This window comes from Manacus vitellinus, unplaced genomic scaffold, assembly GCF_001715985.3.
Source record: "Manacus vitellinus isolate BGI_N305 unplaced genomic scaffold, ASM171598v3 scaffold_56_pilon, whole genome shotgun sequence".
Classification (NCBI taxonomy): Eukaryota; Metazoa; Chordata; class Aves; order Passeriformes; family Pipridae; genus Manacus; species Manacus vitellinus.
In genome coordinates this window covers 1,957,372-1,983,161 of record NW_021940660.1, presented here as the reverse complement: position 1 = coordinate 1,983,161, position 25,790 = coordinate 1,957,372, and the positions used below count along the sequence as shown (strand labels likewise).

The 25,790-nt window shown below is 37.9% G+C and overlaps 1 protein-coding gene across 1 annotated transcript; it reads left to right on the top strand.

Annotated features, from left to right (window-relative positions):
• The first annotated feature begins 2,571 nt into the window (after positions 1-2,571).
• SLC30A7 (solute carrier family 30 member 7) lies at positions 2,572-25,645 on the top strand. The gene is made up of 9 exons (XM_029963235.1): positions 2,572-3,864; positions 5,337-5,424; positions 7,025-7,151; positions 8,129-8,278; positions 9,517-9,567; positions 11,063-11,198; positions 18,300-18,390; positions 19,388-19,537; positions 20,332-25,645. The coding sequence occupies exons 1-9, from the start codon at positions 3,779-3,781 to the stop codon at positions 20,377-20,379; spliced, it is 927 nt and encodes a 308-aa protein (XP_029819095.1). The 5' UTR covers positions 2,572-3,778; the 3' UTR covers positions 20,380-25,645.
• Positions 25,646-25,790: the final 145 nt, after the last annotated feature.

The window sequence follows — 25,790 nt, the reverse complement described above, 5'->3', positions numbered from 1 at the left end:
CGCCCCTCCGCCGGGGCCCGGCGGCGCGGGGGCGGCGCGACTCGGCGCCTTCGGGAGGAATCCTCTTTGGAACTGCTGTCGTACTCGGCTGTGGGCTGAGGAGGAAGCCTGGCCTTGGCCCGAGTTACAGGACTCGAGGGTTGTAACCGTTTCGTGTTGCCGCTTGCCACAGACATCCTCTGTTTGGGAGGAATTTGTAGGTTGATTCCTGGGTTCCTTCCTCTTTCCGAGGCAAAAAAAGGAATTAGCACATCCAGGTATAATTAAGTGGTACTTTACACAGCACATAAATTCACAAAGGTGGGAAAAAAAGCAGAGACTTGACTAAATTGCTGTTGAAAAATCTGCAGTGAAATACAAGCAAAAGTGCAAAGTAACTTCTGTACTGACCTATGGTATATGGGTAGACAGTGGTGCTAGTGTCAATCATGCTTCATTCGTGATAGAGAAGTTGTATTATGGTGGTATTTCACTCTCTTTTGTCTATAGTTCAGTTCAGAGTGAACTGGCTTGGAAATGTCAATTAAGCCCAGCAGTGTCCTTCCACATGGGAGTTAAAGTAGTCCTTGCCAAAAGCTGTAGTATGGACACAAATTACTAAGACTCTTCTTTTTAAGAGTCTTGAGTGAATGCAGCAATGTGGATTTGGAAACAGTTGCATCCTAACACCATGTTTTTCTGAATCTCTCAAACTACACTATAAAATCCTTAACTTTGATTACAGTAATTAATCAAAGCTACAGTGTATCACTAGCAAGCACACAATGTTATCTTGGGTACAGAATATCTTAGTAGCACATAGACTATGTGTTTGGTTTTGGCTTTGATGTTGATTCACTTTGCAGTTGTGTGAGCGCTATTATGTGCATAGTCTGTCTGAGTATGGATGTTTTTTTCCTAATAACTCAGAAGATGTAAATATTTTTCTCTATAGTTTGTGTATAAAGAGGTTTATGTTCATGTGAGTTTGTTCTGTCTTTTAAGCATAATTTTTTTCGTAGTGGGACCTAAAAAAGTCCTTTATATGAGGTAACTAGTAGTGACACTTGGCAGTTTGTCACTGTGGAATTTGGCAATTGCAATTGAGAAGACTTACTTTTTTTTTTCATAATTGAGATTAAGAATTGTGATTTGCATTAGTTTTGTTTATATTTCAAGTCACTCATTTTGGGTATCTCTAAGCCTAGATTTTGGGCTAGAACAAAACTGTCTTAGCAAGCACCTCTTTAGTAGAGAGTGGTGGCAGAGATTATGATGAGGAATGCCTTCAGTCAAAGCAGGCAGTTCATGCTGTGGAAGAACAAGCACATAACAAGCAAACAAGGAGCCATATAGGGAAAATTATTTCTTCATTTTGCAGAGCACAGCTCCGTCGTTCCCCACATGAGAGATTACCTTTTGTTTGTCAAGCAGGTTGCTTCCTGAACTCACATAGCTGGTTTGTCATTTATATGATCATCCTAGAAATAATTTGGAATGCTGACAATCTTGAAGCACAGAAAACAGAGCTGGATATGGTATTTTGCTAGCTGAGAGCTTGTTTAAAGTTGAAATCTGCTACTTGGGCTGTTCATTTTTAAAATCCTGTTACATGCACACTTGTGTAATTTGGTATTAAACTTGTGTTATTAAATGAGCTATGGAAGTGTCCTCATTTAGATGCTGTAGTTTATACTCTGGATGATGTGCTCCATTTGTAAACAAAGTTCTTCCATACATCCCACGTTGCTAATGGTTGACTGAATCACTTGTTTACTTTAGTAATCACTTTGCACACATTTTTTTAAAAAGTCTTGTTAATTTATAGGTCACTTAAAAAAAGCCTCAGATGAAATGAGATTGGCCTCTTACCAGGCTTCCTGCCACTTGTGCAGCTAAATCACTTACAGCTGTACCCATGATCCAGAGCATGGTTATGCCATGTGGTGAACTGTGCTGCAGACACAGGCTATGCTGTTCCCTGTTGATAAATCCCCATGCCTCTGGTCACCTGGGGCAGTGAGCTTAGGTCTTGAAAGCAGCACGGCTGTGCTGGTGTTGCACCTACTGTGAGTCTTGCCTTGCTGAGATTTGCAGGTGTGAGCACAGTGCCGTGGTAACTTGCTGTATGATTTCTGGTTCTAGAGCTAGTATGGGATTTTGTTTCAGTAACAGCCTTTATATACTTCTCTTTCCCAGGAGACTCTATTGGAAAAAAAAAAAACAAAACACCAAAAAGAGGCCTCGGAAACCACTAGCTATCTCTGTTTAGCCATGCTTATTCCTCCCATTTCATAGTCATTACAACTTAGAGTTACTGTCACCCTATTTACCTTCTACCTGAATGTTTGGTGTGTTTTATGGGTTTTTCCCCCCCACTGAATCTTCCTTATCGAGGAACCAAATCTAAAGCGATGAGTTTCCCTAGAGATGTCACCTGGTTTGGGGCAGGGGGAAGCTGTCACCAACACCCTTCAAGAATTCCATAGCAAATTCCATTTTGCTACTTCATAGGCATCCAGCTAAAACATTTGGTTTTAACTTTTAAAGTTTGTTCAGAACAGTTTTATCTGTTTCCTGCTTTGGTGGCTATAGCACCTAAGGACAATTCATCATGCCATCATCTTTCTGCCTTAAGTGTTACAGTTGTGTGTATATATAACTCTGTATGTGTCCCTAAAGTATATATGTAAATATATAGATTGAGGCACTTGTTCTCTCTCCTCTCTTCCAAACCCGCTTCTTCCACAGTTGAGTGTTTCATCTGAAACACTTCAGATTAATTTTGTAATTGTTTTCAGTCAGACTCAGATGGTTTAGTTTTTTTAATGTGAGGTAGTTGGAACTCTGGCTAATGAAACTTTTTGTTTGACTTCAGTGTGAAAATGTGGCTGTCTTCTAGAACTTGTTACTACCAGTAAACACTTCTTGTTCTCCAGTTTCCTAAAACTGAGTTGTGTACATAATTGTTCTTAGACAACCAAAGGATTGGGAAAATGGAACTTTTGGGATGACTGCAGTAAGAAATGTTCATCAGTACCTCTGTATCAAATGTCTTTCCAAATATGAAGCAGATTATGTGTTGCACATACTTCCTTGCAGACTTACAGAACCCGTTTATGAGTAATTTAGTTAACTTTGGCAGCTGTTGTGTGTAGTGTTAAAGCCAGTTTACCTATAGCTTACAAACTGATATGAGTTCTACTGACCGAAAAACTCATGGACTAATTTAGCTTGCTTTGAACTTTTTAGCATGCTGTTTTACCCTACACTTTAACTGTGTTTGTCAGTCGAGATTGTAGTTGTGCATTGGTCTTTGAAATAAATCCTTTAAGATATGATCTTTCAACTTCTGCTTCATTCAGCTTCTAGATCTAAGAGGAGTGTGGATCTTCTAGTCAATGCCTTGCAGCTGCTAAGGCAAAGATTTAAGGTTGAATTATGTTATCAAGAGGTGTGCCTGTGGGTAGATCTACTCCAGAGGTTTTGGTTTGTGTCGAGGGAACCCACCTTTCACTAGCACCAAAATCATATGCTAGGAGGATTTTTTTTGCCAAGCGCTCTTCCAAAGTGCCTTTCCTAAGCTGACAAAATCAGTGTTGGCGTTATATTTGTGTTGGTGATGAACTGTGGATTTCTCTGTGCTAGCAAAACCATGCCTGAAGCTTAGAAACACAGTGTATTCTGCTAGTGTGTAAAAGATAATTGGCTGTAGATTTTTTTTCATGTTCAACATGTGGAACATAACATTTTTTTCTTGTTCTCTTTCAGTTTAGGTCTAATATCAGATTCTTTCCATATGTTTTTTGACTGTACTGCTCTATTGGCTGGATTAGCAGCTTCAGTTATTTCAAAATGGAGGTCAAATGATGCTTTCTCATATGGGTAAGAAACTTCAGGCTGTTACCTTGATGTACTGTAATAACTGTTTAGGCAGTCATTTTTCATTCTATAAACAAAACCTCTTTTTGCAGAACATGGAAAAGCTATGTTGAAAGTGTGGGGGTTTTTAAGGTGAGTTATGTAAACCTTTAAGTTAATATCGCCCTAGAAATAGTAAAAATATGAAGGCATTGCTTTTGGGGAGAAGTTTTATCCCTTCCAAGATCTCTGTGATCATACTAATGGAAACAAGTTATACAGGAGAAAGGTGCCCTGCCCTGTCGTGTATTAATGGCACCAGTGAAGAGCGAGAGCTGCATCCTGGGTTTGTCCTCGGAGTGCATGAGGAGTGTTACAGGGGCTTTGGCTGCTGCTGTCCCATGCCTTCTTTGGAACAGAAAGTTACAGCTGAAAGGAGCTAAGTCACAGAGATGCTGCACTGAGATTATAAGCTATGATTCTTGGAATCAGTAGGATTTGACATCTGCCATTTGTGGCTGCCATTAGTCCGGATCCTCAAGGCTGAGGTGTCATCCCATCCCGCCCTTGGATATACTTGCTGCAGCTGGTTCTGTTTGAGGGTCACTTGGTTTCACTGAACATTGCAGTTCTGCCCTATAAAACAATACTGGTGGTACGATATTATTAATTGGTAATACTGATTAACAGCAAATGAGGTGTAACATGGGCTGCTGCACTCCCCATAACATTACTGACCCGAGTGTCATCATTTAGCTTCAGCTGTCTTGCTTAAGTGTGAATTCTGTAGTTTGAAACTTAAAGCACAGTTTAATTAAGGTGGAAACTCCAGTGTGCCCAAAAATCAGTTTATGAAGAATCGTACCATGAACTCAATTGCAATGAAAGCAGGTTCTGTATTAATTACTGCTCTTCATTTAAACAGCTGGTGTTCCATTTATTAGAGAACAGCCACAATTTATTGTTTGATGTTTGCTACATGGAAATTACACGTTATTCTAACCTGGCAGTTTTTTATTGTCAAAATTTGATGTTTGAAATAATTAATTTCTACTTAAAACTTTCACTGGTAGTCCCCCTTATAGATGGGAAGCAAATTAATGTATGTCAGTTTGATATTATACGAAACTTTACGTCAGAAGACTTCGACTACATCTTGCATGCTTATCTTAGTTTGTGGCTTCCCCAAATATATCTTTATACCACAACTTCCAGTAGAGATGATCTTAAATGGAAAGATTTTGACATATTGAAAGATTTTTTTTCATGTAGAGCAGGTAATAGCTGATGTGGATCAGGTAGTGTTTGTCAAAATACAACTTAATCCATTTCATGCACTTAGTTTATATGCTGCATCTTCCATTTAGCAAATTCCTCTGTAATACAACTGTTTGAGAACTAGAAGATTGCACTCCAATCTTTTAAGTTCCACTTCTAAATTTCAGCATTTAAATGAATGTGGTAATATCTGCTATTGCTTTTTCTGTTTCTTGCAGGTATGTTCGAGCAGAAGTACTTGCTGGTTTTGTAAATGGTTTATTCCTCATCTTTACAGCGTTCTTCATTTTTTCTGAAGGCGTTGAGGTATGTTATGAAGTAAATTACGCTGACAATTGTCACATTTCTGTTACTAATAGGGGTGAAATTATTGAGTTAAATAAATTGATTAGGTTCATAATTTATTAAAAATCGGTGATTTGAACAGAGAATAGGGCCATCTGAAATTGCTGTTTTGTGACACAGAAACCCAGCCTTTTCAGTATATCTGTACTGGCTTCTTAAATGGTATATTTTGTTTACGTGTAAAGATTCTGTGAGATGTAGTCTGTCCTTTTTTTCAGCCAGTTAAATGTGTCCTAGAAAGATCTTCACTTTTCATTGTTGAAGGACAAGTGAGGCCAAGAAGGAAAGGCCCAAAGTAGCCACTCAGAGGGGTTAGTCATACGTCACGTTCTGTGAAGAAGTTGGACTAACTTGTTAAAGATAGAGCACTATCCTCCAAATCCTGAAGTCTGATATAAATGGCAAGTAGTGATAACTTAGAGATCTAGAAGGGTTTTTTTCTCAATTTTTTTTTTACATGATGATTCAGGTGATAATTTCAAGATTGAAATTTAGACATTAAGGGCAACATCCAGGATTAAGAGTAAAACTGATAACTATTTCAGATCAGCTTGCATTAATGCTTCTACTTTTTAATGGGAGATAACTTATACATTTGTTTAGACTTCTACTTCATAAGACGTTCTAGTGAATTTTTCTTTTTTTAATAAAGAACTGGGAAGAGCTTTCAGGAGCAGATCTTTTGCATTGATAAGCCTATCAATACCTTAGAATTGGTACAAGCTGGGCTGAAATGCCTATAAGCTTGGAAAAACTTCAAATCTAGAAACAGGAAAAAAACTTATTAGAAAAATTAAAAGCTGACTGGTCAAGGGTATTTTGAAACGTAATTCTCTTCTGGTCTTAGCCCCTATGGGAAGTATTCCCTTTCCTTGTGATGGTGACTTCTTTTCTTGTTGTTGCTTTAAAGTTTTACATCTGCTGGAAGTTTCATTGTCTTGCTATTGCCTATACCTTTCATTTTTGTGGAGAGATGGTGAATGTTTATCTCCTCTGTCAACAGTAATTTACGCTTGTCAACACTTGAGATGCAAATTGTATTAGGTCTATAATGTCTCATTGACAAAAAAATTCCAAACAAAGTAGGTAAAAAAGAATTTAAAAACCAAAAATCAATATAGATTTTAGAAGTTCTAAAAAATGTCACAGTTTGTTCTCAGTCTTCATTTCATTTCCCTCATTGCCTCACTCTTCTCAGAAGAAAGGAAGAAATAGTGGAAGTTGTTTAGGTGACTTGGGCAATCCACATATGACAACAGACTTGAATGTTTTCATGTGGTGTTGAGTCACATCCCACAGCAAAATGAAATCTTATGATAACAGTTAGCTCGACTATCAGAATATTCTACTGTACTGTCAGAGCTTTAATAATAAAATTTCAGCTTCAGACAATAAGAATTAGTCTATCATACCGAAAACTGGTAGTCCTGAGTAATTTTTAATTATGTCTGTACATATGTTTGTATGAGAATGCTCCTGTATCTAAGTAGTTTTTTCAGCATCTTTTAATAATGTAAAACTCTACATTTGTACTTTGTTTTGTTTTTGTTTTTTTGTTTAGAGAGCACTTGAGCCTCCTGATGTACATCATGAGAGACTTCTTCCTGTTTCTATACTAGGATTCATTGTAAATCTTATAGGAATATTTGTTTTTCAGCATGGAGGTCACGGGCATTCACACGGAGCTGGTAGGATGTCTGTAACTTCCAGTACTGTTTCCTTTCTTGGCACCCTGTGTTCCAGGACTTTATAATCCTCCAATGAGAACCCCAGTATTAAATTTTAATGTCTTTTTAGCAGCAATCCTAGCCAAACGTATATTTGACTTCTGACTTCTGTGTTTTGTCACTAGCCCTAGTCACCGTTGTACTTCTCATGTTAATATCCATTAACTGGAACACTTAGAACTCTAGAATCTGCTTTCTGGAACAGGCACTGTGCTGAACAGGCACTCTTCTGCACCTTGTTGAAAGAGATTTGCAGAGTGTCTTTTGGAAAAAATTAAGCTGGACTTAAGCAAGGTTGTGGCTGAAAAACTTAGAAGACATTGTCTGAACCAAATTTTAAGCATGGGATGATTCAGCTTCAGGTGCTTCTCAACTCAGGTGTCTTTGAATTTAAATGCAGAATTTATTTGCCTAAATATATGTGGTGAACACTTGGGTTTTTTTCTGCAAAGCCTATTGGTGCCTCATTCAGCTTAACATATAAACTTACATAGTCTAGTGGAAGAAAATAGTCTTTTGTCTTTAAGCAGCAATCTAAGCCTGAATTTTGAATGTGTGAACAATAGCCTATTTCTGGTTTCTTAAAACAGCTGTTTTTAATGTGATTGTATCTAATTATGTGAACATTTTTCAAATTGTACTAAAAGTGTAGCACAGCTTCTCAGAAGTGGGAATGCATAAAAGCACTTGACTTCTCAAATCAGTTATATATTTTAGTGTGTCTGTTTATGTATATATAATTTATATACATATGTATAATATAGCTGCACAGCAGAGCTGTAGATGACAAACAGTTTTGTTTAGTTTCCTAAGTTTTTTAAAGCTGTACCTTAAGATGACCTAAAAGGCAAATAGGTTTTGAGTGGCTTAGAAACAAATGTAAGCATACTTTAATTCATTATTTAAGTTCATACTCTGATGGTGGTATTTGTTTACAGGGCATGAGCACAGTCATTCTCTGTTTAATGGTGGTCTCGGCCATGGGCACAGCCACGGAGGTCATGGGCACAGCCATGAACAGAAACATGCACATGGACACAGTCATGGTCACGGCCATGGGCACTCTCATGGTCAGGATTATTGTCATGGTGAGTACTTAGTTAATGTCCTAGACCATCTTGACTCAATCTAAATGTGCTACTAATGATTTACTGGAGAAAAAAAAAGAGAAGGTGCTGGCAGCTTGTTGTGATCGTACATGGAAGTAGTTTCATTAAATGTCTAGTATGCTCTGCCGCTGCCATGTGTTGTGGCTCATTTTGTGTGTCACTTGCAGGTAAGTTCAGTGTTAGTTTTTAAAGGCTGTGATTTACCTGTGGTTTTTGAATGTTCACCTTAATGTTATGTGTTGGCAGAGGGTGGAACAGCTGGATGCGATGGCAGTATAATGAAATTATCAAGTGCTCAGCTTCAAATTTCTCATTTAAATCAACAGGCAAAGTTAAGCTGCTTTGCTAGTGTTCTCCATTTGAATAATCTTACAGCTCAAGATATTAGAAAATATGAACACACAAACTTTGAGTACTTATGGATTGTTAGTTGTACTTGGTTTGTGATTTCAAATAAGATTTTCCCTATCTTGTGTAGTTGTAATCTGTTTTAAAAAGGTGGTTGTGAAAAAGGTGCTTGTTACCTTAGCTATGTTTAAATCTTTTCTATAAAGGCAAACAATCTGAGATGTTCACGCAAAAAATGATCAGTAGCCTTCACTATGGGAGAAGAGGCAACCTATTGAAACAGTGCAGATGAAAGCCTTGTGGTGTTGCAGGGTTGTCAGTCCTTCCTGCCTAAGCCATAAACTAGGATCTGATGTGACTAAAAATGTGCACATTCAGAGCAGGGAATAGTGTTGCAACTTGCAGACAGGAGGTGACAGTGTAAAAATACTTACTTGTCTCTTCCTTGCTATTCTTAGCGGAAAAGTGGTGCTTGTTTTCCAGGAGTTCTCCTGGAATTTGGTTGGAAAGTAGGAGCTCCCCACTTCTGCTTCTTCCTTGCTTTCCCCACACTGCCCACCCCAGTGGAACAGTGAATGTAGCTGTGTTGTGCAATTTGATATTCAAATCAACTTTTGTGTAATATATTGTGTATCCTCACTAGAAGTCATTTGCTATCCTTTAACAAGTTTTTCTTAACATATCTTTCTAGTGTGTTCCACAGAGGCATTAATCTGCTTGGATGAGAGGATTTTTTGCTTAGTTCTACCTTCTCCAAGTCTTATCCTTGTTGTTGTGCAATTAAAAATTTCCAAAAGGAAGACCATAACAGAATGTACCACTAGAGAGAGCCTTTATCTAGGTTAATGTATCAATAATTGTCTTCACAGATGACCATTCTCTTGAAGCAGTGGCTGGATCCAGCAAACAGATTTTACAAGGTATGATGATAATAAGTATAATAGTTTATTGGTTTTATCAAGGCCTGCCTGTCATTCATTTGTTTTAGAGGGTTCCTCTGGATAAATGCCACATTTTTCATAGAGGAGCTATTCTATGAAATCCCATTCACCCTGTAAACAGAGCAGTGCTGTACCCTGTGCATGTGTAATTCACTGAAGTGTAAATGTAATGCAGTGTCAACATAGTTTAAAAGAGAGATCCCAAAATCTGGAATTCAGCTTCTGTTACTGGTGCTGAAAAATCAAATAATGAAAAACTAGGAAAGAGTGGTTAAAAGCAGAAACTTAAGGACCCTAATTGCAATGTATGTTCTGGAAGATGAAGAACAGTATGATTAAGATAGAATGTATTTGAAAAATGCAGATAGATATAATTGTTAAAGAGTATCTAAGCTTAAAACTTATCTTTCATCAAGCTGTTAGAGTTGGTTTAAAGAAGGTGGTAATTTGTGATGCAAAGACAATCACTTACCAGACAATCATTCACACAGACAATCACCAGCAGATCAATGTCCGGGGAAGTCTGTGAGCAGCTATTTTGAAAAGATAGCACCTAAGTTTTATTGCTGAGCATGGTGTGAGATGGTATGGAGTATCCCCCTGGTCTGTTTGGGTCACCTGTCCTGGCTATGTGCCCTCCCAGCATCTTGTGCCCATCAGCCTACTTGCTCTGGGGGCAGTGAGAAATGAAAGGCCTTGATTCTGTCTAAACCACAGCATCATGCAGGCTGCTGTGGAGAAAACCTGGCTCTGTCCCAGCCAGACACAGTACAAATGTAGGCTTGGAAAAATCACTTAAGAGCTGATTTGTAGTTGGGTGTTGTTTTTACAAGAGGCTGGAGACTTGTATTCAAAAAGCTGTTTCTGAGTGACTTCCCATCATCGCCAGCAGAGAGCTCCAAAGGCTAAATTTTGGCTAGCTCCAAAGTACATCTTTGTATTTTAAGGCAGTGTTGTTCTTCAAAAGAAGAGTGAAGTTTTTCATGTCTGCAGCAGTGTTTAATTCTCAAAACTATTTGTCTTGGATTTCTTTGCCAAATAACTTCTGGAAGATGTCGTCAGTGAAACAGTAGCATGTTTCAAAGCTTTGCAGAGCTGTTTCTGTTAATAGTCTGTCCATCTTACTGTCTGTAGGCACCAGGGAACGTGAGTTTCTTTACTATAATGTGAATGAAAAAAATCTAGCTGCATCTGTTAATCACTGTTTAAGTTGATAGCCATGCTATGAAATACCCCTTACTGCTAACTGAAGAAAAGAATGTAAATTCTGTAAGTGGTCTATAGTCTAAAAATATGTTAAAATCTTGTGATCACTTTGTGTGCTTGACCCAAAATTGACCACAAATTAAACAGGTATAAATCATGTTATCTAGTTCTTGCAACTCTTCTCTGTAAAATGTCTTTGAAATACACTCTTTGAAATACATGTCTTTGAGAATGCCAAGTTGTAATGATATCAATTGATCTTTTACAGGTGTATTTCTACACATTGTGGCAGACACGCTCGGAAGTATTGGTGTGATCATATCTGCTATATTGATGCAGAACTATGGTCTAATGATAGCAGATCCTATTTGTTCAATGCTGATAGCACTACTTATAGGTGTAAGGTAAGTGTTGCTATCCCTGATATTTGGTAGTACTTCTGATGCTAGTTACAGCAGAAATTATAGCTCAGAAGAAAAGGTTTGTCTGTTATGCTGATGACTTACAATGTTTGCTTTTCTTCCGAGAGGGGTATGTTATCTCTCTTCTGTACAGCTGTTTTGATGAGCTCTTGTATGAGCTATTTTCTTTCCCTTTTCTACAGCCACAACTTTTGCTCTTAGATCTGCATATTTTGGCCATTTGCATAATACTACAAAAACGTCTTTCAGGTTCAAACTGTAGAAAGCTTCCTCTCTGTATTTAGTACGTGCTTATATAAACCAATGTACTCCAGTAAATGGAGCAGAATGGCTTCAGGGCAGCAGAGTTGAGCCTGCTGGCACAGAATGTGCCCTTGTCCTTGACAAATCAAAGCTGGTAGGTTTTAAATTTTTTTTTCTTTCTCTGGTGAAAACTGTCTTTTCCTTTGTTTTTGTACTCTGAGACATCCTTATTCCTTTTAAGACCTGATGGAAATGCTTCAAGTAGCTCTAGACTTTTCCAGTTGGTGCTTACCAAGATCACTGTAAATGTGAAGCTATTTGGATTAGACTGGACAAGCAAATATTTCATTGAGTGACGCTGTTATTGAGGTTTTCTGGCAGTAGTTTCAATGGTGGCGCAGGGCAGCGTGCCTCAACTCCAGTTACAACCTAATAACTGAACACCTTTGTCTCTTCAGCATTGTGAATGTCATCTGAACTGCAGCTACTTATACCATGTATGGCATGTTTACAGCATATGCATGGCAGCATTCACAGGATTATTGATGTGAATCTCCCCATTTATCAAAGTAGGGCAGCGTGCTTCAGACACAACGCCCACAGAAATCTCTCTGCTAGAGATCACTATTATCATTTTAATATACACTCTTAATATTTTAACTTAAACATCTTGTAATTTCATAAAGGACAAATTATTACAAGCTACTTCTATTACTGAAATCTCAAAATATGGGAAAGGAAATGTGCAGGTTACCAAGAGGGAAGAAACTACTGCTGAGGTAAAGGTAGTAGCTGAGTAAAACACAGGTTTCCATACACTTAGATTAGTGTACATAGATTAAATAATTGTCTGCTGTTTCAAAGGAATATCTGTCCATTTTTTCCGTGTCCCTTTTACTAGTTAAACCAACTTTGATAAGGTGAAGTGGGGTGAGAGTGTGTGTGTGCACCACAACAAGTGGACCTCACACATGTGTGTTTAAAAATCAGGATCTGTTCCATAATCAGGATCTTTGTGACTCTAATAAAGCAAGCACAGTTTTGAGTCAGAGATGCAAAAGCCAGTCTGATAAGGTTGTCCAAAAGTTTTAATGGCGTTTAGGGACTTCACCCTAGTTGGAACTGTATCCTCCCAAGTTATTGCTTAATGGTCTGATTTTCACCTAGAGTCTGCAGGGCATGAGTAGGGGGTAGATTTGATCCTGGGCTCTTTTTTCCCTGGTGTTTTGTTTGTTTGTTTGTTTGTTTTTTGTGGTTGTTGTTAGTTTTTGGGGAGTTTGTGTTGTTTTTTTTTTCTTTTAATCTGTATTCTTTCTATGATACTTATATATCGAAAGAAGGAATAAAGCCAGAACACAAATCCTTATTCCGTTTTGTGGAACTTTTTGAGAAAGCAGTTGCAGGAGAGTGCAGAGGGAAGTCATTGCTCTTAATCCAGTGTTGTGATTCAAAGAAACCTCTGCCAATCTGAAAAGCACTTTTATTACGGCCGGGGAACGCGAAAGGGGCAGGTGTTCTCCCCAGTGCACTCCACTGAGCCAAGAAATACCATAGCTTTTTATACAGTTTGAAAGTAGCAGGTTTAAAATTATCTTTACACACACTCTTTTGCAGTCTGCCTTATCTAAATAGACATTTAGTTTTACCTCCTATTCTTACCATTATAGAGTAGTTACCTAAAGTTTTATCATTTCAAGCAGTTTCAGGTTCCCCACCCCTCTCTACGTGCTAAAAAACCTTCCCTATTCTCTAAGCTATTTTATCTCAATTGCCCACAGTTTGGGCAGAAACCTTTAAGTAGTTTTACATTTTGCAAAGTCACACTTACATCGCTAAATAGCTAAATTTTATTTCATTTTCTATTTCAGTTGCTTGTGTCTATGTGAGATAACTGTTCATTCATTCTTTTACTGAGTGTTTGCTTTGCTTCAAGGTTGGGGCAGTTCTCTCAGATTTACTTGAGTCTTGCCTGCTTCTGTTAGTGGGTGTTTTCTGTTCAGGTTTCTAAAATTATGGTCACACTTGCCAAAAGAAATCACACAAATACCTGTATAAGGTGACTAAAAAGCTTACTGCTGCAGTATAAAGCTGTCCAGACTCTACTTTGTAACCTGCTTTGTCTTGTGCAGAGGCAGAAGGGTTGAGCAACGCTTCCTCAGAGAAGTCAAGCAGTGCTTTTAAATCAAATGATTGAACCTTGCTATAGACAACATCTCTAATTAGTGCAAATTGTCAGCTGCTGACACGGTGTCTCTGTGTTGCTCCTGTGATCCTTCACTAAGGCTGCTCTAGGGTGACATATTCTCTGCCTAACACCTCCTGAGTTAGCACAGAACATTCTGACTGCATAGTGAAAATCTGCTGTGGGATTTGAGTTTGCCTGGATGCAACCACTAGTATCTAATGAACCCTTCTTTAATTGCTTTTGGTACTATCTCATGCAAGTGTCCATTTAATTATAAATAGGACAAGCTTAAAATAGACAAGTCTGTCTTACTAACATTTTTAAGGTTGCTTTTTTTAACAAAAGCTTGGCTATTTCATACTTGTTCAGGTTGACACTTGAAGTTTTTTCCAAGGTGTTGTCCTCATAATTGTATGTGCCTGAATCAATATACAATTTCTCAAGTCTCTAAACTGCTTTTAATATTTAAAACTAAATATTCATTTAGTTTTTAGCCTTAGCATTCTAAGCCTTATTCAGAATGTTGAAGCAATTTTAGTATTTCAGTCAACTATGTGAAATTAGACACCACACAAAAGCCACAACACTAGTATAAATCAAGTTTGTCTGAAACCACTATTAGACCCACATGTTTCTAGAAAGGCACAGTAGACTAAATCTCATACTAGATTGCATAGGGTATGCAGACTACATATTAAGTGGTCAAAGAAATGAGGCAATTTACATTTAGTGAAGTTGTTTCCATGGGTTACGTAATTTTTTTGCATAAAATCTAAAGCTTCTTGAACATGATATAATATGAAAGAGCTTTGGGGGAGGGTGTGCCTGTACTGTTTGGGATATATGCCTTTAATGTTTGAGGCAAAACAATATGAAAAAATTACTTTTGTAAATGAAGTGCTGCATTCTCTAAGATTCAGAAGCAATGTTTTATAGGAAAACTCCTCCAAACTAGCATGTTTGTCATTGGTATTGTTTTAAGCCATTTTTGCTAAATGTCGTGCACTGCTTTTATTTACAGGGTAATAGTACCTGCCAACCTTGCTTGAGAGTAAAGGTACTATGTTGTTATGAGAACAAGCAATTCAAAATCAGTAAAGTAAATTTTAAACCTGTCATCCTTGTCTTGAGCAAAGCTTGCAGTCTGATTAAAATTGCCATTGCCTAGTAGAAAAATTTTATTAAAGTTCTCAAATAGGCCGACAGCCTTGGCACTGCAGATATGGATGGTGGTCGGGGAAAAACAAAGAATTTGGAAATCTGGCTGTAGATTTTCAGCTATGGTGTTTGAAGAACCATAGCTGGTCTTGATCCTTAGCAATGTTTGTTTACCTTCCACAAAATCTATCACAAATATCCTCTCTTTTCTGTAGTGCTGAGAGCACTGAATGAATTTCCTGCTGCGCTCTGAGTGCAATGACTGTGAAAAGGGTTCTTTACCCAGTGTTGTTTTCAGCCCTGCAGTCTGAGGTTATAACAATACCAGGGTCTTGCTAGCTATGCCTACAAAAACAGTGGCATAAACAGGATGGGACTGGAATGGATATGAATATTATCTGAATGTGATGCAGGTTAATTAAGAGTTTGATGCTTTCACTCTTCATTTTTAATCAAGCCTTGTGTCACTGGCAGGCTGGATTTATCAGATTCATATAAATAGCTTTTATCTGTTTGAACACCTTTCACTTCTTCTGTAACTGTTATGTGCAACTGTGATGTGCTGTAACATTAGCTGCTTTTGCAGTTCTAGCTTTTTCAGAGGATATGTTTTTATCCCAAGTCTAGCTGTGGGTTAGCACCTCTTTCAAATTCCATTGTCTTGTAAAAGAGTGTGGTATTTTAGACTTAAGGCTTGGTAATCAAGAGACCAATGGAAAATTGAGTCTGCTTTAGCAGCAAAGTTTAAAGACCCCTTGTTCGTGACAAAGTTTTCCACTTGATGAGCATTCAGCATTATTTATTTTCCTCGATGATCTTATCATTTAAAACAAACAAGAGGGGAAGTACCAGTGCAATAGTTGCTGCAGAGACAGCCATGTATTTTTTTCACTAATGATTAATCCAAAAAAAAAAAGAAAAGGAAAGCTTTGTCAAATTCTCAACCTACTTGGTTTTGTCATCTTTCGTAATGTTTTCTTCAGTCACATGAGATGGAACTGATATTTCTAGTGCCTCCTTGTGATTAAATATTACTGTGTTTAGTTAATGTTTGAGAAAAGAACATAGTGTGTGGAGTTTTGGTTTTTAAATTAAAGGTTTTGTACTTAAGTAGTGTGCCTGAAACAATGGAAAACATCAGACATCATCAAACTGGATTCTGTTGTTTGTAGTGTTAGTTTGGCTTACAGTAAGACTGCCTTGTGAGATGGTATCCCGTTGGATGCAGAGGGGTATCCATGGCCGCCTGTGCTCTTAACAGCATTTGTGAGGGCCTGTCACATCCCTGCAGCTGTCCTTTGGCCTTTTCAGCTTTTCAAAAGATGACATTTGTATCTGAACACTAAGACAGAGGAGGAGGGTGTGACCCAGGATATGCTTCAACTTCACCAACAGTATCAAGCCACATCCTGATTTACCTCTATTCTTTGGACTTTTAAGATGATTTTGTTTCATAGCCTGTCTCTCCAAATGTACTGACAGTTAATTTCCCTTCCATCAGACAGCGTACATCAGATTTACCAAATAATGTAAATAAGTTGTGCAAAGTAGACATATTTTGTTAGATTTCTTTCCTGGCTTTTTTCACTCATAGTGGTATGTTTCAACAAAAAGGCAGGCTATTATATTCTCCATTCCTTTAGTTGTTTCCCTGGGGAAAAATATGCAGCCTGTATGTGTGTGGTTTTTGAAGCCTTTGGGTGCATATGTTACAGGGACCTTGTTAAATTTATGGAGATGGAGGCAGTGTTCAAAATTCCTGCATTCAGTTTGGATCCTGAAGTTGTGTATTGGTCTTTCAAGGTTTTTATTAAGAAGTAAACCTGCATTTTAAATAGTGAGTTAAACTGAAATCAATTCATCAGTGGAGTGTTTTGGCAGCTCCAGCTCCCCTTGATGTAATGCTTGTGACATGGACATTATTTAGTGAGATGGGTCCATTAATAAGAGAACCTTTTTTTCCCTAAACTTCTGTAATCCACTCTAGAATGTGACACTCCAATTAAGCTTCCTTTAGACAGATTGACAGTTATTGCACTGCTAAATGTTTGTCTTGGTGACAGGTCCAGTTTAGGCAACTCCTGCGTGTACCTAATTGCTTCTTCCTATTTCTGAACTGATGCCTTGGTAGCAGCACAACTGTGTGAGGCCATGTGATGGAGTGCACTAGGCAGTGACTTTGGCTGGAACCACCACTGTGCCTGCAAGAAGACTTAATTTTAGGGTGATGGTTTTTCCAGAGGTTCATTAGACAGGAGTCACACGCCCTCTAAGTCCCTCCCGCCCCTGGCTAAGGTTTAGCCAAGGGGTGAGCTGAGCAGTCAGTCAGCCAGCACTGCTTCCATGGACTAATGGAACCACCTGTTTAAAACTGGTTAGGTCACATTGTCCACCATCTGCAAATACACAGCTGGTCTGTGCCATGCATTCCACATCACTTCGTGAGATTTTAAACAAAGTTTCTGTGGTTTTCTCTAAGAACTAGCCTGGTTAATCTCTTACAAATGTTTTGGGTGTGCTTGCAATCCTATTACTCTGTGTACTGCAGCTGTGATGCCAGTGCTGAACTCTGAAATTCAGCTTACCATTTCTGAAATATATAGTCACGTTTGGTCCAGAGTGTTCGGTGACTTGTATGCTCTTGAAATTAAATTGCTATTTAAGCTTTGGTGTTGGGTTATAGATATTTGTTATCCTCTTGAAAATATTAGAATGCTGTACTGAACCAGGCATGGTGCACTGTTCCTAAACAAAAAAGGTACCATGCTGAATACTTAATAAGAGTATAACTTTTTAGTGGTAGCTTCAGGGTATGGGCTTACTGGTCTCTTGGTTTTATTAAAAAAAAAAAAGTAATAACAATAAAAAAGGGTATTAAATGTCTACTTAGTTATCTGATTAAACAAGGCCAAGAGGGAACCTCTAATTGCTTCCAAATGTTTAACCCCTGAGTTTGGATGAGACCCTACACTTAGTTCACTGCAAGAATATGCAAAGTTGTCTGTTTCTGACAAAATAACTTTGTTATAGCTGGACTGCTCCACACTGATTTCATTTTATGATTGCTCCATTATTATCTTAGTTCATAAGAAAAATATGCCTTAAGCCAAACACAAAGGCAAACCCCACTGCAGTTGAATATTGTTATGATTACTTGTGAATGATTTGCCATCGAAGTAGGTTTTGAGCTATACTGCTTTGTTGTATAACTTTTAAGATACTAAGACATCTCATCTCAAATCCCATGATTAAACTATTAGTCTTTTGTGATCAGCCACTGGGTAGTTCTGTGGAAAATGTGAGGGAGAAGTAATCTTGCCTTTGGTAAGACACCACAGCAATTTTGTAAATCCTTCTATTTTCTGTACTAGGTTTTCATGGCAACACTCTCAGCTTCTGGTGGAACAACTAAAGAAGAATTTCTCATGAGTGTTAAAGAACCTTATGTTGCATCTTTTGAAAATGTAATAATAGCTAATTTCCTTTTTTCTTTCTAGTATTGTTCCACTTTTAAAAGAATCCATTGGGATTTTGATGCAGCGAACTCCTCCTTCCTTGGAAAATGCCCTGCCTCAGTGCTACCAGAGGGTGAGCTCTTAAGCCATTTTTGCTCATCAAGCTGCTGGCTTATTGAGCCTCAGCTGTGTGTATGAGGATATTTTATGATGTTTTTTCAGTAATGCCTGTAAAGGTTCTTTAGAATATACAAATGGAAGTATTAGTTTAATTAATATTTTCCTGAAGTCCCAAATTGTATGTAGCTTCTCCTTAGTTCGTGTTTTAAAAATCTGCTATGTTAGTGAAGAAAAATAGATCCTGAAGCTTTTCCTCCCAAAGTCTTCTGTGCTTGTACAAAGTGCAAAATGTTTTTCTGTTTTGTTCAGTTTTTGTCTCCCACAAAATCTAGTTCTTAGTAATGTGAGGTGGAGTAACATTGGAAGTGTATTTGAGTATACATAGGTTACTCTGGATTTGACCTGTTCTCCTGTTTAACTAATCTATTACAGTGTCATGACCTGAACACTGAAGTGTCTTTGCAAAGTTAATAGGAAGCACTTGTAGGAATGCTGTCTGCCCTGGGGGAGTTACAGATTGTAATTGGTCACTTGGAGGGTTTGCTACAATTGGACAGAGGAAAAAGAAGGGGGTTGGCAGGACAAACATTACAGAAACGTTAATGTATTAATATAAATTATATATGAATATGTTTTCATTGAAGTTAGAATCTCACAAATTTTTTCACGGCAGAATTCCCACTTCTGCAAAAATTGCAGTTTTACTTTAATGCCCTCTCGAATTCAGTAACTGACTTTTTTCTTTTGGACACCTCTATTTTCAGAAATGGTTTCCGTAAAATACCCATAGAATGTAAATGCAGGGTACAAAATCATGGCATATACACAAATCTGATCACCTTCCTTAGGATAACCGAGATAGTAATGAGAAATTTTGCTAAAAGATCACAATTTGCACAGTGAACTAGAAGGAAAAGAATGCATTGGTTTTTATAATATTTTCTGTAAAAAACATAGTATAGACAAACATTTTCTGAAATACATTTTCTGAAATTTGCCTGTATTTTTAGGTGCAGCAGTTGCAAGGAGTTTACAGTTTACATGATCCACATTTCTGGACCCTCTGTACTGATGTTTACATAGGGACTTTGAAATTATTAGTAGCTCCTGATGCTGATGGAAGGTGGATTCTAAGCCAGACTCACAATATTTTTACTCAGGTATGTCTTATCAGTGGAAATCACATCTCAAAACATAAATTGCCTGTCACGTGATGTGACACTGTAATTCTTATCAAGCAAAATTAAATGTTTCTGGGTTTGGAATCTGTGTTTTGGAAAGCTTTTCTGCTCCAGCTGTATAGAACAATTTCAGAATACTCAGTTGCGTAGATGGAATTACTGTGCCTCTCTGCATTCGCTTTTGATGCCACTTAATGGAAGTAACACCTCAGGTGTATCAAATTGGGTTGACTTATATTGACCTATGAGGAACCAAGAAAATAGCTGAGGCTTCCCTTGGGACAGGGTTTCCATCCACAGACTGGACCTATTCAAGCTTTTCACTGCATTGGCTGCTTGCACATGTGATGACTTTCTTGCCAAAATCATAATGTAGAACTGGTTTGAACAACAAAATCCTGTGTTACGCTCTTGTACTTAGCTTCATTTTAAACCGCCAGCTCTTCAAGCAACTTACTTTTCAGGAAGTTAAACTTGTACAAAAGAAAGTAAGAATTGCTTTTGTGCAGCTTCACGGATGGCAGTGATTTAGGATGAATCAGAGAAGGTAATGTAGCAAAGCTAATGCTAATATATCATTACTTGACTGTGTGAAGAACTCTGTATTCACACTGTGCTCTCAGTGATCGATGTGCTAAATGTGGGAGATGAATTACAGATAAATAAGACATTGAGGTTTTTTGCTAGGTAACTTACTGCTGTGAACTGATGTTCAGGACAGGTAAATTGCTTTGGCTTTACTGGGTTTTTAACTCTCCTTCCCTTCTCCATAGGCAGGAGTAAGACAGCTTTACATACAGATTGATGTTGCAGCCATGTAGTGAATTTCTGGAATTGTGCTGTTGGACCAAAGTTTTCAGTACTGTACTGGTACAACAACCTACTTCTCGAGACAGAGCCTGCCTCCACCACTGTTCTGGAATCGACTGAAGAGATTTCTGCCCTTGGGCTATGGGTGGAGTTCACTTCTAAGGAGTAAATATTGAATGAATGTTATGGACTTTGGGTCTTGGTTTTTTTGGGGCCCCCAAACTTGTAAGTTTTTGAGGGGTTTTTACTTAATAAGATTGCGGTACTGGAAACCCTGTCATGTCTTCAGTAAAGCTGCTGAAACCACTGCTCATTCCCATAAAACCAGTGTTATCGACAATTGGAAACTTGTTTTGTAGATGACGTCACAATGGCTGACATGCTTCAATATAATTGTATGTTTGTACAATTGTTTGTACTTTGCAAACTTAATGAACCAAACCATATTGGGTTTTCAAAGTGCCTTTTATATCAGGAGAGCTATTTGCCAGCATAAATATGGAGCATCAAAGGGTTTTATTACTTTTACAAATAATCTTGTATGCAGTCTGATTATTTACTAGTGATGTATGTGGGGGGGTTGTGTACTTGCATAACTGTAGATGTTAGACTTCCATTATACTTGCATCTTACCAGACAGAAGAATTCTAAATGTAAAAGACAAAGCTGTTGTGAAGAGACTTGCTTCCAAAATAAGCTGGGTATTTTGTTACATGTCTTGTGAAAATTATTTTCGTCAAAATATTAAGATTTAACTCCAATTCTTAGTCTCTTCATACTGTTGAAAGTAACGAGACACTACATGATGCTACTCATGTTTATAGTCACTTAAGAAACAGACAGCTGAGGGAAGATGCTGGTGATGGAAGCAGTGCTTGAAGTTTTTCATTTTCCAAATCCTGGTGGAAAAAACTAAATCTTGAAATTGTGAAAGCGTAAATCTCCTTGATTTTAATAGGTTGTAATAATTTTTATTAAAGTGATTGGTGAGATAATTTTTGCCTTTCCAAATACTGAAAATAGTTGTTCCTGGTGGCTATACCCAAAACAGAAATAAGGACCGTGTTTCATATTTAAGATTATGTTTTTCCCAGGTTGACAAGTCTGATATCTTTGACTATCTTACTGTAGCTTTTGTATGTTTTCATGGGGGAGAAAGTTCTTAGTGCAGCATGGCTTGGTTGGTTGGGGTTTTTTCCAGAAACATTAGTCTGTCATATTTTTCTACCATTTATAATCATTTTGCTCAGATATCTGAGTGTTGTTTTCAAAACAAATCTGCTATACTTGGTATTACAGATGATAGTTCCACTATGCTGTAGTTGTTAACTTATAATGGAAGAGTTTTTAAGAGGACATTTTCCAAACAGAACACTGTGGAGTAAAAAACAAGGCAGGCATTTTTCTGATAAATCATAGCTGCCACTGACTGGTATGGATTTTAAGTATTTTTTTGGTACCTGTTATGTGGTAATAGTGAAATGAAGGCCCTCTGAAGGTGACAGTGTCTGTGTAGTAAGTGCTGGGCACTACAAAATTACTGAAGGTTGATTTGCAGAAATGTTTGCCGCTGATATTGCTGAATTCGTAGCAGATATGAAGAGTTTCTTGCATTCACTCAGTTGCCAAACTGATAGGTGGTTCCTGACTTTTCCAGATGGGATATTGAAACATGAATGTTGATTTTGTACAGAGCTTAGGGGTGTACTCTTGTGCTTGGAACCCAAAACTGGATGCAAAGAAAAATAGCAGTACAAAGCCACATATATTACTGCTTTTAAGCTTTATAGTCTCTTCCAGCCTTCAGATCTTCTTTATCCCTGTTGCTGGTTTCTCATCCTGTTGGCTGCTCCTGGGGATGTGGGTGCAGAGTGCCCTCTCATCTGGCTGCACCGCTCCACATCTCTCTTCTGGCCTCCTGCCTGGCGCTCTGTCAGGCTCTCTCCCCATCCCACCTTGCAGATCCCCTGCCTGGCCCAGACTTTCCTGACTGAAAGATGGGATCTGGGAGTTGCACAGCACAGGGTGGGTGCAACAATCTGTTGAGCAGATTTGAGCATTGCAGTTTAAGATACCATGTGCATGTATGTTCACAGAAAAGGTGATTAAAATCTGGTTGTGATTATAGGGTGGAGTTACTGTTTTGTAGTGTGTTGCATATAGACTGCTGCTTGTTGGCTGACAGCATGACTTCCTCATTTTTCAGTAGTTAGTGGTACTGCTATTTGAGGCTAGAGAAGATCAACTGATACTACTTTAAAGGCAAGCACCAGCCAACTTCAATGCCATTGTGTCATGATCCAAGAGCAGGCTTTGGTTTAAATTTTTATACCAGCATGTTTTGGGACTGGGTATTCCTGGACTTGATAAAATACTGTAGTGCTGCCCTAGTCACTGAGCTTGGCCACTACTTTAGTTTTCTTAATGAAAAGACAACTGCTACTATTTGTTCCCAAGTGACAATCTGGCCAAGTGGCAGTTGGATTTTTTTGATGCTGGTATTTTTTTAAATGTACATCTACAGACTTTTTAAATATGGCAAATGGAGTGAAAAAGCCTATAAGCCAGTTATAATTATAAAAACAATTTTAATTACTTTTTTTATTTGTTTTGCTTATTATGATATATCAGATTGTTGGAAGGATATGTACAAGTCTGAGTTTTCTAACTAAGATAGCACTTCGTTATTTTTAAACTTGGTGTTTTATAGTAAGAAATGTATCATTTGTTTGTCAAATATTATTGGGGATAGTGTAGGGAAGCCAGATTTAAAATAGACTTTAAGCCTTTTTAGGCTTTCTGAAAAAGGATAAGCATCACAAAATGTTACAGAAGACAGTATATGACATGTTCAGTAGGTAACTACAGTCATATCTAGTATGTCAGTAAACCAAGTGACATCAGATTTATTTTTTTCACTTACTGAGGGGATACTTGCTCAGGTTTTAGGAGAGTACAAATCACGCAAATGACAGTGCAGCTTTTCTTACCCTGAGAGCCAAAGGACCATTACTTTGTGTTTTGCTAATTACCTAACACTTGGCTGCTTATGTAACACTTTGCTTTTGACACTTTATTGGAGATGCATGGCATCATTTAAACAAAGCTTTGTGTGAGTGGCTGACATCCAGAGATGGATGAACGTCCGCAGATCATCTGCTAAAACTCAGCTTTCTGGTATTCACTACTGAATTTTGAATGAAGTTTTCAATTTATGGTTTTCTCATGTTTTCATGTAGCTGAGCTTACTATGGGGTTAAACGTAGTCTGTCTTTGTGGTTTGTTTTTTTCTGTGACTGAAACCAGTAACTTACAACCCTGTTGTCCCAAAGACCAAGCCTGCAAACTGCACGATTTTTAGCGCCTACAGCAAAATAAGAAGACAAATGCTGCAGAGTGTCTGTATGAAAATGCCCCAGTGTTTTTTATGGTAAATAACAGTGGAAGAAAACTACTCTTATGAATATGCACAGTGAAGACTGGTCCTTTATAGGCTAATCCGGTAAGTCTACAGATATGTACAAGACTGGCTCCTTAGATGAGCTGGGCCCCTACAGAGAGCTGAGTTACTTGTGTGATTTGCTAAACTAAGGCAAAAAGTGCAAGAAGCAAATAAATGACTCTGGTTTTTATGTAATACTGCTTACTAAAACAAAAGTTTAGTTGCATCATTAGTAAGAGCTGCTTACTCTATTTTTACATAAAAATTGAAGCTGCTGCTACTAATAAAATGGACATTAGTGACTCTTAACATTCTTAATTTTTTAAGTAAAACTGGCTTTAAAGGTGAAGGAAAGTAAGGGTATCTCTTTTTAACTGTTGTAAGTGAACCTGTTTTGGGAATTCAGAGAAGATTCAAGAGGGGAGAGAAGCTGCTGCTGACCTGCAGTTTTCCACCCTTTGCACACACTCTGCATTCAGATTGTAAAGTCTATGGCGTTTCTCTTAGTGCAGATTTCAGTTGCAGTTGCACAGTGCAAATTTTCAGTTGCATGCTTCTGTAAAATGCAAACTCTTCTCTCTCTTCATGAAACAAGGTCTTTAAATACCAGTTCAGAGCAACAGTTTTATTTAATAATTAAGCCCTGTCCTGTTTCTTCCAGAAGCCATCAGACTGCCACTTGCTATGATTCTTGATTATTCACCCCTTTAAGCAGGATTTTCTTTTTTCTCTTTTTTAATAATCTGTCTGATCCCTAATACTGACTCAGTAGTTAATTCCTCCTTTACACTTCTACTCCCTTTTGGATTTGTCCCCCATTCAGGCTTTGTTGCAGTGACCATTCCTGTTGGGACTCCATTGGCCAGACACTGCTATAATGTGAAGATGCCAGTCATGCTTTGCTGTGCCTGGCATGTGAAGACTGTCTTGCTGTGTGCACACACTGCTTAATCTGCTTCTCTGTTTCAGTGAGCCACAAAAAGTTCCTGCCTCTGTGGTAATTTGGCGGAAATAATAAGTAAAAGGAGGTGGGTATTTCACTTCCCATGTGCATTGGAGTCTCTCACGTGTATGCTGGGATCTTGTACAAGAGTTAAGTGAATGGCTACAGTATTTTGGCTGAAGTGTGAAATAATGTGAATGAAGCAATTGCCAAAATCATTCCTGGTAGCAGATAGCATATTGCTTACCTTTACCTTTAAATTACAGGAATTACTCTTAGCAGTGAGCTAAAGTTGAATAGCACAGTGTGTCAAAGTACCTGTGAAGAAATCATAAGGCAGCTCACTAAAATTCTGAAGACTCTGTATGATTTGTTCTGGAATGCTAATGTTAGTAGCTTAGCCATGACTTGTCCCAAGTGCAATATTAAAAAATTTTTAATGTAATCTTTTCTACTTGAATACAGTCTATATAAAATGTTAAATATCCTATATTGCTGACGAGATATGGGATCAAATTTCTTTCCAATAAATCTTCAGTTTAAAAAAAAAAATGCATACAGGTCTGCTTTGTTCTCATCTTACCGTGAAGACTAGTTGAAATAGTGACCACCATCATCCACCAGCTGATTTTAAAGAGAATTCTTGCAGTCTGCTGAGACTTGGCTTAAGGTTAATTGTGGTTGTTGCAGTTAAGAGTCCAGCCCTTTGTGAATGCTAGCATTAACATGAAGAAATCCAGTTCTATTTTAAGTTGCAGCCTTCTGAAATAAGAAATTCTGTGCAGCTTCTCCATCTGTTTCACCAGCTGATCAAAGGGTAAGTTCTTGTTTTTCTCGGTTTAGAGCATTCTCACTTGTCTGTATTCACTCTCCCAAAGTAAAGATGGACACAGACCTAACAGGTTTTGCATGCTAATGGTTTCTATTGGTGAGAGGACTACTAAGTTTCTGGGAAGTTGAAAAGCGAAATTTAACATCTGATGCACTTACAACACTGTATGGCAGTAGGCTTAATGGACTACAGCAGAAGTGATGTC

Coding starts and splice junctions, on each gene's coding strand:
- SLC30A7 (XM_029963235.1), top strand. CDS start 3,779: ATGTTTTTTGACTGTACTGCTCTATTGGCTGGATTAGCAGCTTCAGTT. Junction 5,425..7,024: donor TTTTTTCTGAAGGCGTTGAG/GTATGTTATGAA, acceptor TTTTTTGTTTAG/AGAGCACTTGAGCCTCCTGA. Junction 7,152..8,128: donor CGGGCATTCACACGGAGCTG/GTAGGATGTCTG, acceptor ATTTGTTTACAG/GGCATGAGCACAGTCATTCT.